A 12098-nucleotide genomic window follows, 5' to 3' on the forward strand; every position below is an offset into this window, starting at 1 on the left:
AGTGAACTTGGGTTGCAAATAAGTTTTAATTTTGACAAAAACCAAAGGGCTCTCTCCTAAATTCTACCAAACATACCGAACAGACTGCCAGGCTTATAACATTGAAAAATTATATGCAAGAAAGAATTGGACTTAAGCAGGTGAGCACTAAAGAGCTTATAAAGGTATCTGATATGTGGCCTGTTATTTGTTGGATGCATTTAATGTAGAAACAATTTTTTTTTGTAAAGGCAACTTCTTGTTTTTCTTCAAAGTGTCCGACTATCAACTGAGTGCTATACAAACCTAAAGTACATCTCAATCATCAATAAGATGCTTATGTCTACTTCACATTCCCATCTGCATATCAGCAAAATTATAGAAGCTGTCTACTTCTCTGGAAGCTGATGCCTTGTCCTCCGATACAAAAACCTGTAGTTTAAAAGGAAAATGAAAATCACTAACATGCCCTCAACCAGATGATTTTATACAAGATTCTATTTTTTAAAAACTGGATCATATTGTTAAGCCACTCCTACTACTGAGTTAATTCAAGTTAAAAGCCAACTTAAATCCTGGATGATACCAAAGTGAGAGAAACATGTTTTGTAGTTGGCTTGTTTCAAACATACCATAGTTATCATTAACCACAGTTTGTCAATTTGGATACTGCAGGCTGTAGTTAAGCAAACGCATTGGACCAGTCACTATGCTTCTATTAAGCCTCTTGCCAAGGGCTGAAACATATGCTTCCCTGAGCTCCTTGGATGAAGGAGGGGATAAAGTGTTAAAAAGTAGTCTTAATTTTGAAAGTTAGCACTGAATTAAAAAACAATCTGGTTTCAGAATCAAGCACTCTTGTGAATAACTATATTTCAATAACTAAAGTAACTTGCAAATGAGATCAATAGTTCTAGAAAATTCTAGAACCTGTGCTGCTACTCACCTTCGCTCCACTGAAGACATTAACAACAATGTCTTGGCACGCTGCTACAGAACCGTCACCACAGAACTCTAGCGCAACAACGGGACCTAAGAAAAAGACAGTATTTTTGTCATTAGGAATTTTCAGATATTTGGCCAACGGAAAATACTGCACTCTTTTCACAGTAAGAGCAGAAGCAGTCCTTGAGAGAAAAAGCTGTATCTCAGAAAACAAGTCTAGTGTTACACCAGAAGTCTGAAACCTACGCAGAACCTCTCTCTGTACTCCCAATTATTTTCTTCTACTAACACTACTGCCCCAACAATCCAGAATGAGGTTTCAGTAAAACCACAGAAAAACTGAGCCACCTAATCACATTTTTTACCAAAAAATTATTTATATATTCATTTTATATTATTTATATACTACCCTTCATCCAAGGATCATAGGGCAGATTATGGTATAAAAACACAAAAATACATAACATAGTAACAAACAAGACAATAACTCCGCAAGTCTAAATATATGAACTAACACACCGGTACATTTTGACCAGCAATACATGTTTGAGAAACAATAATGCCTGTTTAAATATTAGGTTTACCTTTTGAAAAAGAAAATGTTTATGTAGAAGGGCTTAGCAAAGCAACTGGTAAATTTCTTAACTCCTTTATATAAGCCTTTCTTCAAAAGATATATTTAAACATGCAAATCAAAGTGCTTCAATGACTTCATGGGGAAAACATTACACTAAAGCAACTAAAGGTTTTGTCATCCTTATTTGCTAAACCAACAACAATTTCAGCAGCAAATATATTAGGAGAGCATGAAAGACCAGGCAAAATATTGACTTTTTGTTTTAAACAAAAAAAGTGAGCATTATCCTGCTGGTTAGAGGTGGACATAATATGGTCTATAAAACACAAAAAAGAAATAAATTAAGTTTCAGAAGTACTATTCCAATTTTTACGGGAAGGATAATGTTCCTATAAGGATAAAAATGTTCCTATAGGCTGTGATTCTCAAAACTTCTTATTGTAGTTTGTTCTCCTGTAGATATGCGACAAAAGGAAAATCTTGCAAAATCTTTGCAGATGGAAGAAATTAAGAATGTCATGCATAAGATGAAAACCAGGAAAGCACCAGGGCCAGATGGGCTTCCTACAGAGCAATATAAGGCATATTTATACCTTCTGACCCCTAGGTTTTGCTGTGTTTATCAAAAGCCTTTGAATTAGGCACCCTGTCAAGCTCAATTTATGATGCATATTATTTCTGTAGATACCTATTTGGACTTCTAGAGGGCTTATATCAACTCGTATTTTCAACTTTAGATGTAAGAACAAATGACAATTGTATTCTCAATGTGAGATTATGGTTACAGTGGTGCCCCGCAAGACGAATGCCTCGCAAGACGAAAAACTCGCTAGACGAAAGGGTTTTGCGTTTTTTGAGTCGTTCCGCAAGACGAATTTCCCTATGGGCTTGCTTCGCAAGACGAAACGTCTTGCGAGTTCTTGCGAGTTTGTTTCCTTTTTCTTAAAGCCGCTAAGCCGTTAATAGCCGCTAAGCCGCTAAGAGCCGTGCTTCGCAAGACAAAAAAACCGCAAGACGAAGAGACTCGCGGAACGGATTAATTTTGTCTTGCGAGGCACCACTGTATTGTGCTTTTTTATGTCCTTTAAAAAAAGTTTTTTATGACACTTAAAACATGTATCAAAGAATACAACTTCAATCGTTTTATTAAGTAAATTTAAAGGAATGGAAGGGTTTGTTTTTTGGAGTAGTCATACCTTTTTCAACTAAAGGGATAAATTCAGTCGCTCTTTCCTGGAACACTCGCCGAGCATCATCCGCTTTCATGGAAACCTCTTTAGTCTGAACTAGCCAGAAGCCTTTGCCGGTCATCTATTTCAACAAGAATTAGAATTTCATATAAATTAACTAAATATTACTTAACATACCATTTTGCTTGCATAAAGACGATAATTAATATATGCAAAAAATTAAATAAATCCTGTCATTTGCTTCCCCTTTGTTTCTTTATAATAGTGGGGAGGGGGGTAGGTAAGCTCTGCCCCACATTTGAATGCAATGCACGTCAACCATGGGAGGGGACGGTCCCCTCAAATATTTTTTGGTGGGGTGAAGGGAACTCAGGCCCAAGGAGTTGGCTCCTATGCTTCTTCCCCATTTTATTGAACCTCAGGTTATCCACAGCAAGTGCACAAATGAAAAATGTGAGGCAACCCCCATCCACAGATGACATGGGGTGGTATATAAATGGTATAGCTAAGGTTCCTGCATTGCAGGGGGTTGGACTAGCTGACTCCTGGATCCCTTCCAACTCTTAAGATTCTATGATTCTACGAAATGGTGCCCTATGGAAAATTATTTGATGCGGCAGAACCTTCCACCAAGGCAGTCTTCTTCAAGTCCCACTCCCCATACAGTGCATCAGAGACCCTTCCTTCACTAGGGGGACAAGGGTAAAGCAAATGACTGAATATTGTAAACAGGAATAATTTTCATGAATTATTTTTTATGCAAGCTAACTGGATACAATCCATGGTCTTATCCAAATCTGATGAATTTTCTCCAATGGCTAGGTTAAAAGAAATAAGTAGGCTACAGGATGAAGTTACAGCACCCCACCCTCACAGTAAATTTTGTATCTGCACAGTGAATGTGGATATAGGAAAACGGATAAATCTGGAGCAATAGTTTGGCTATACCAAGTACAACTTCCTAGCAGCCATTTAGAAACTAAAGAGTAGTTTGGCACTTAAACGTATGTCTCTAGAAAGGTTTCATTGTTTTTAAGAAATACAAGTCAAGATGTGAGAGACAGCCGTGTGTTTCTTACCTCATCAATTAACTTTCTAGCATTGGCAGTTGTATAATCCCCAGCAAAGAATACGGCCAGGCAAGATTCTTCACTGTGCTTTGGACGTCTACCCTGCGTAACTGGAATTATGCTCCTGCTGGCATCCGTTGAAATCCTGACAGCTTTCAGTTCCTCAGCTGTTGGCAGTGGTACATGGTCCTGAACTAAAGCGTCCGCAGCTAGAAGACTCCAGTTGTTCTCTCCCGATACCGGTGTGAAATCATGGATATTGCTCCATGTATTGTTAAAGATGCTCAGCCCTGCGTCTTTCAGCTGCAAAGCCAGCTCTGGATAGTAGTACTGGAAACACCCAAACTTCATACCTGTAGATGATTCAATGATGGGTTGGGTGGCACAGCACAGAAAGACGTCCATCTTTCTGCAGTCCCGGGTACGAAACTGTTGGCAAGCCACTACACATTTACAATCTTTGCAATCGCGGAAAAACACGCTGCCTTTCACAGGTCCTAAAAATATTCGGCAGTTTGTACAGTCATCAATAGTGATTGTAGCCGAGTGGTCAAAGATGTAGATATTGCAGTTTTCACAGTCCTGAATAACAAACTGTTGCCCTGCAACTTTCCCAGGTAAACGTCCTACTGTTTCGTCCTTGAGTCCAGAAAACATGTAGTCTTTGGGATCAATCTGAAAGAAAAGCACAGGCATGTAGCAAGACAATACGCTTAATAAGCTATTCCTAAGAGAAAGTTAGCACATTGTGGTGAATGACTTACTTCTTTTGTGACACTGGTGTATTCCAAAGAAATATTTTCTCCGTTATTTATATAAGCAACTGTCCTGCTACTCAAGCGTAAGAGATGCAAGGAAAGAGATTCTTTTTGGACTGATTTTTGTTGCCAATGAGTATACAAGTGGCATACAATGGTCAACCAGTCAGATACGAAGTTCTGCCATGAAATAAAACTGAACACACAGAAGTTCAGTGATGCCTTTTCACTGATAGAATAACCTTTTTCAGAACAGAATTGCTAAGGTTTACAGTTAAATATGTATGCTGGGGAGGGGCTGTAATTCAGCAACAGAGCATATGTTTGCTTGCAAGAGATCACAGGTTCAATCCACTTTGCCCCCTCCCGGGGGAGGGCTGGGGAAAATACTCCATCATGAAATCTTGAAGAGCCACTGTCTTTCAGTGCCAACAATATTGAGCTATATGAACCGAAAATCTGAGTTGGCATAGGGCACCATCATATACTCCAGACTAACTTTAATAAGGAAAGGGCAGACGAATGATTACTGTTTTTAGGGAGTATAATTACATTTAGGTAACTTTAGGCTATAGATAGCAAGCCAAGTTACAACACATCCACAACGTCACCAGAAATTGAGGTAATTCAGAACATAATAATTTAATAAAATTAGCCAGCAAGTCATATTACTGCCAGAAACAGAATACAAATAATGTGCATTTTTAAACCTGCTATTTACTTAGAATACTCATATTCTGGTCTATTATACCAAGAGTGACTAAAAATCACCTTTCAGAAGATTCTCAAAATAAAAACCACACTCAAATCTAGTACAGGAACAGAAGCATCCATGTAGAACCAAGACTATTCAGGCAGCATTTCATGCCATTTTTGTTCTTCCCTGGTGTCATAGCGAATTGAAGGCCAAATGCTAAGAGCTTCTTTGTTTCCTTTTTGTCTTCTTTCCCCATTTTATTTGGTAATGTTAAGAATGCAGTTGAAGCACTGTTGCAATCTAGTTTAGCTTCCTCAAATCTTCATTTTCCTCCCAATTCCTTCAAGGAGCAAAAAGTAAAACTGACTTAGATACTAAATCTAACATTTGTATATTACCATATTACTGCACAGTAAACAAATTGGTAACTTGAAGAATGCAGTTCTTATTGACTTGAAAAAGTTCATTCACATGAAACACTAAACTGTGACTTGGTGATAGTGTTGGAAACTGAGATATGAAAACTAGGAGCTAAATGGCACCTTAAACCTAGCTTATGGGTGCAACAATGGAATGTCTAGGCATGCTTTTTTATATAGTAAGAATACAAAGCTGAAAATGAATGAACTGCAGCTAAAATATTATGTTTATTTTTCACATGGTCTAGTCCTTCCCCTGCCCACCCCCCTAATATTCTTAAAAGGGTCTCTTCTCCAGTCTTCAGAGAGTAGCTGGAAGTGGGAAGACAGAAAAAAGTCCTCCTTTCCTTCCACTCTGCATTTTTAATCTGAAATCTTAGGTGCAGTACTGCACCCCAGAGCTCAGAAACTGCTCATGCTAATGAAATTCCCTGTCGCAAAATGTGCCTAGAACAATGGGAGTTTCGAACACTGGTGATAGAAGAATGGTGCCACAGTAAGCCTTGCTCCTTCTGTATAGTCTTAAGACGCAGTCTGGAATGTTTTGCTTTGTTTGCCATGACATCCAAATTGCGACAAACCATAGTTAACATTAATAATTAATTAATTAATGATGTAGGTTAAACCACAGAGCCTAGGACTTGCCGATCAGAAGGTCGGCGGTTCGAATCCCCGTGACGGGGTGAGCTCCTGTTGCTCGGTCCCTGCTCCTGCCAACCTAGCAGTTCAAAAGCACGTCAAGTGCAAGTAGATAAATAGGTATCGCTCTGGCGGGAAGGTAAACGGCGTTTCCGTGCGCTGCTCTGGTTCGCCAGAAGCGGCTTAGTCATGCTGGCCACATGACCCGGAAGCTGTACGCTGGCTCCCTCGGCCAATAAAGCGAGATGAGCGCCGCAACCCCAGAGTCGGCCACGAATGGACCTAATGGCCAGGGGTCCCTTTACCTTTACCTATGGTTTGTTTAAACAAGGCAACTTCAAAGTTGCATCTCTAAACCTTTTCTAAAAGGGATCAACTACATATGCTATTAAACCCAGGTAACATAACTATGTTAAAATAACTATTCAGTTTATTTACTGAATCCCTTATAAAAAAGGAAGTTGATCAGAAAGGGGAAAAAACTCCAAGTCACATCACAGTAGTATTTTTCCTGTAAAATGTTCTATTTATACACTACATGCAGATACATGTACATAATTTTCTGTATTAGACTAGCCCCAAGTGGAACTAAAATTGCACAGAAAGCGAAGTTACACATATTGCGGAGAACTGTCACACATTTTAGTGCTCTTCTTCTGCCCTGAAATATGCTTTAAAAAGCTTTTCAAAGTGTATTGTGAATGTTGAAATTATAGATAGTCCAGGATTGAGCAAGGCAGGACAAGAAAAGATACAAAGGCATGTCACGAACTCAGGAATGCCCAGTAATGCTGTTCTCTGTAACTGCACTGCACGAGTGTGTGTGGCCTGTTCAGTCCTGCTCCATTCCATGCTCGTATACCAGATATTTTATTTAGCCTTCTGGCAGAGCACAACAGAATTAAAAGAATAGGCAACCAATTAAAAATTATAGCTACAACACCATAAGATCATACTATCTACTGTACTAAAAATGGTTTTCTTGTCTCATGTATGAAATGTACCAGTAGGAAACTCTTGAAAAGTGGTTACAGCCAGACTAAAACCTGACCTACTTTCATCTACATTCACACAAGCCCTTCAATAAAGTTAGTTTTAGGAGCTAAAATGACCTGAAATTAAGGCTCACCCACACTTGACTTTCTAGCTGTGTTTGAAATATGAAAGTATAGCCAATTTGATTACAATATATGGTTTGGCATTAGCAAGATAATCATAAAGAGCTGCAGTAGGCAGATCAGAATCTACTGGTAGATCTCGCAGGGATCTGTAGTAGATCAGCAAGAGCTACAGACTCCCAATTATTGAACAATGGCTTCAATATAGTATTTTTATGTAAATTAGGCTGCTGAAATGAAGAAAGCTAACAAGGAGTGAACTTGATTTAAAATCTTAATTTGTTTCTAGATGTTGGTTGGTATCCATCAGTCTCAGGAGACAATGGAAGTGTGTGTCTTCTGGGGTGAAGTCAAACTGTTGTAGAGTTATAGCACCTGCTGTGAGGCATATGAAGGCATCCGGTTGTGCTGTGTACCATGGAGTTTCTGCGCTCTTCCCAACTCAGTTCCTAGGCTCAGCATGCACTCATAGGCCTGTACAGTGGTACCTCAGGTTACATACACTTTAGGTTACATACTCCGCTAACCCAGAAATAGTGCTTCAGGTTAAGAACTTTGCTTCTGGATGAGAACAGAAATCGTGCTCCGGTGGCGTGGCAGCAGCAGGAGGCCCCATTAGCTAAAGTGGTGCTTCAGGTTAAGAACAGTTTCAAGTTAAGAACAGACCTCTGGAACGAATTAAGTACTTAACCCGAGGTACCACTGTAGTTCTTTAATTCTGATTACATGCCTTCTCCTTATGTCTCTGGTCCCCCACCCCACCCCTGTTCTTAGGGTTCAAGTAAAAAACCAAGTAGATTTGACAAGGCTGGTCTGCTCACTCCTGCTATAGAAGAGCTGGAGAAAATGACACTAGGAAAATTTATACAGAACTAGCCCTGAATTAATGGTGTGTGTGTGTGTGTGTGTGTGTGTGTGTGTGTATACCTACGAGAGAGAGAGAGAGAGAGAGAGATTTTAATTCTCAAAAAGCAGGTCCTCATATAGCCCAAACAGCACCACTTTGCATTTTCAGAGGAAACCATGGTTTGCACAAGTACAAAACAAAAACAAAAACTTTAGGGGAGGGGGCGGAAACCTAAGCAAGCTATGAAAACAACCCAATAAGGCCTAAACAGATTCAGAACATTGCCTGGACACTGAGGTGGGAGAAAGAGTATCTAGAAATTTGAGGTGGAGTATTCTACACAGCAGCATTTGTTGCAGGTCACACCTGTGCACCATTTATTACAAGTCCTTCTCATCAAGTAGCCTCGTCTGCCTTAATTCCAATCCTCCTCCATCATCATCCGTTTTAAAACATATTAAACTGGTGGCTTTATTTAATCCACTTAAGAGCCTTAGGTGACAAGGGCATTTGGCCATGGTTAAATATAAATATAACCCTTAAATTTAAGTGTGTCAAGTCTGCAATGCTTTAGAATAGTGATAGCACAGGGAATTAGTACAGTTTAAATCCTAGGCACTCTCTTTAAAGGAAGGGCTATTCCCTGAACCACATGGGCATTCATATGCTATATGCAGTCTCAGAAAAAGAACAGACAGGCCTAAAGACAAAGGTGGGGAAAGTGCAGTCCTCAAGACGATGCTCAGCTGCACTGCCATAATCCCTGACCACTGTCCATGCTGGCTAGGCCTGTTGTGAGTCCTGCAATATCTAGAGGAGAACAGATTCCCCACCTCTATGCATGCAGGATGGCCGATTTTGGAAAATCAAGCTCAACAATAACTTCAAATGAAATGACATTTGAAATAACACACCAATTAACATTTAACCTGATCACTTCAACAGCATACTGCATGTTTATTTCAAGGACACTGTCACTCTGAAGAATAGAATAGTGTTTCATTTCCGTATCTACGCTGGGAGCAGTTCATACCCTAACATATAAGAGGATTCATCCTATGTAGGACAGTGGTTCCCCAAGGGAGCAGTGGGATGGCTGACGGGAGCAGGCACAAAGAGTCTAGGGCAGACACCCCCAAACTCGGCCCTCCAGATGCTTTGGGACTACATTTCCCATCATCCCTGACCACTGGTCCCGTTCGCTAGGGATGATGCGAGTTGTAGTCCCAAAACATCTGGAGGGCCGAGTTTGGGGATGCCTGGTCAAGGGGGTACCAGGGGTGTAAATGACTATCAGACTGAAAAGCTGGTATCACTGATTTAAATGCATAAATTATGCTGAATGAAACTAAATAGTTTTAATTGGATTTTGAATACCGTAATTGTGCAAATGATTGTCACTGTTTTGCAATCTACTGTCTAGAGGGTGGCACTGTGGGTTAAACCACAGAGCCTAGGACTTGCCGATCAGAAGGTCGGCAGTTCGAATCCCCGCAACGGGGTGAGCTCCCGTTGCTCGGTCCCTGCTCCTGCCAACCTAGCAGTTCGACAGCACGTCAAGTGCAAGTAGATAAATAGGTACCACTCCAGCGGGAAGGTAAATGGCGTTTCCATGTGCTGCTCTGGTTCACCAGAAGCGGCTTAGTCATGTTGACCACATGACCCGGAAGCTGTATGCTGGCTCCCTCGGTCAATGAAGCAAGATGAGCGCCGCAACCCTAGAGTCGGTCACGACTGGACCTAATGGTCAGGGGTCCCTTTACCTTTACTTTATCTTCCTTAGCGGGTCATGCAAAGCACTTTTCTGAATAAAGCTTTTTTTATAGGGCAGGGGGTACAGGGGATTAGTTTATGGAACCAAAGGGACAGTGGACTAAAAAAAATGATGGTGTCATGCAAAAAAACATTTTAGACTCCTTAGTATGAGATCTATCAAATTGCAAACTATACTGTTTAAGGGAAGTTCCTTTCATTACCACAAGAGGAAGTTGAGTCAAAAACTACAGAAAAGCTTCCTCAGTTGAAATCACCTCCACCACCCACCAAGCACATGACCATAACATGAGTCAAGTGTTACATTACCTCTAAATTTTGAAATACTCAATGCACAGAACCAACTAAACAAAAAATAATTAGGGAGCCAGGAAAATAAAGTGTATGTGACCTCAAAGAGCGGCTTACATAGTGTTGTGGAAAGAATGCAATTAGTTAGCAAACAAGCACAGAATCCTCTGCGGGAAACAGCGGCCTTGGCTACTACCTGCAGCCTCATTGCCAATTCACAAGGGGTTGGGGTGGGTAGGAGGGATGAAATAAGAGGAAACCATGATGTTTTACAATCAGATACACAAGATTACAATGATGCCCTTTTTGCTCAAAATCGCAGAGCGATAACTATATCAGCTGTCAAACCCAAGATTTCCAGAGGTACCTCAAAGGCAAATCGATTGGTGGCATGATTTGAAATACCCTTCGCAGGATGCTGAGAGTGAAAGTACAAAACAGCTTATTCCACAACCCATTGTTGTAGTCTTTAGGATCCCACAACACTTACTATGCATAGTAAGGGCAGATTTAAGGAGTTAGATAACCACCTTCCTTAGGGATAAGAAAGGGATGCGCTAAGTGATGTTGAGCTTGCTCCTTAAGCAGGTAAGAGGATAAGACGTGCTGGAAAAGGAAGTACACGCAGAGAGGAAGGAAGAGTAACGAAAGACAGAAGACGTGTAAAAAGAAAGGAACTCGGGACGTCAGCAGGGAGGCGCCGAAGAAAACACATGATGGGCGACATGGAAGTCTACACGTAGCAGAACTGCTTGCACAACATTAAGGACATTAAGGTACCCGAGCAATGTTGGACCACAACCACCACCCCAGCCTACGGAAGGGTGTCTAAATACAGATTTTTCTGCAAAAACACCCCCCCCCCACGCTCAGGTCCAAGAAGTGTGACCCCTTCCACCCACCCTCTCCCGAAGAGGCACTTGGAAGAGCCGATGGGAGGAAAAACCCAGGCTTCCGCCACCCCAAGCCGACCCGTGTCCAAGGGCGTTCACACGTGCATCCTTGGCAGAAGCAGCGGGGAAGGAAGGAGCCCCAAGGGGAGAAAGGGGCGTCCGAAAGGGAGGATCACGCGTGCAGTCAAGGGAGAAGCAACGGGGGAGGAAGAAAGGGAGGGAAGCAGGAGCGCGTGCAGCTGGCCCTGGCGGGGAGTGGGCGGCAGGGCGGAGGGTTACCTTGGCTCGCTGGTCCCAGCTGTACTGCGGCTGCTTCTCGGCCTCCGAGGGCACCGCGACGTCTCCGTCCCCGCTCTCGCCGCCGCCGGGCTTCGGCTCTTTGGCCTGCTTCCTCCGCTTGGAGAAGAAGCAGCCCATGGCGGTTCACCTCCGGCCACAGCCCGCCTCCGGGATCGCGCAAGGCAGCGGCCACCACCCCAGCCGCGGCTCCCGCTAGCCGAATAAGCCTCGCCTGGCCCCGCCCTCCGCTTTAAGCGCCCGCTTCCGGCTTCAACCTCGCCCGTCTCCCAGGGCGACGGAGGAGGCTCCGCCCCCATGGGCGAGCTGCAGCCTATCGGCGGCTCGGGTCAGGGCCGTCAATCGGACTCGTTGACGAATCGGGAGGCTCTCCTCTTCCTCCTCCCCTGCCTGAGCCTGGAGGCAGAGGGAGAAGTGGGTTTTTTTCTTTTCTCAAATAAGAATAATAATGGAGGGAATCACTCGCTCCTCCTGTTCGTCACACTTTGCTGTCTTTCAGGGCGTGAAAATAAATAAATAAATCCCTGTATTGCAAGGGGGTTGGACTAGATGACCCTTGGGGTGCCTTCCAACTCTACAGTTCTATGATTCTAAACAAATGCCTT

General features: G+C 42.2%; 1 protein-coding gene across 1 annotated transcript; it reads right to left on the reverse strand.

Annotated features, from left to right (window-relative positions):
• Positions 1-212: 212 nt before the first annotated feature.
• Positions 213-11713, reverse strand: RP2 (RP2 activator of ARL3 GTPase). The gene is made up of 5 exons (XM_081001416.1): positions 11476-11713; positions 3771-4436; positions 2698-2812; positions 926-1011; positions 213-411 (listed from the first exon to the last, which is right to left on the reverse strand). The coding sequence occupies exons 1-5, from the start codon at positions 11611-11613 to the stop codon at positions 328-330; spliced, it is 1089 nt and encodes a 362-aa protein (XP_080857542.1). The 5' UTR covers positions 11614-11713; the 3' UTR covers positions 213-327.
• Positions 11714-12098: the final 385 nt, after the last annotated feature.

This window comes from Podarcis pityusensis, assembly GCF_964106645.2.
Source record: "Podarcis pityusensis genome assembly, chromosome: 4".
Lineage (NCBI taxonomy): Eukaryota > Metazoa > Chordata > Lepidosauria > Squamata > Lacertidae > Podarcis > Podarcis pityusensis.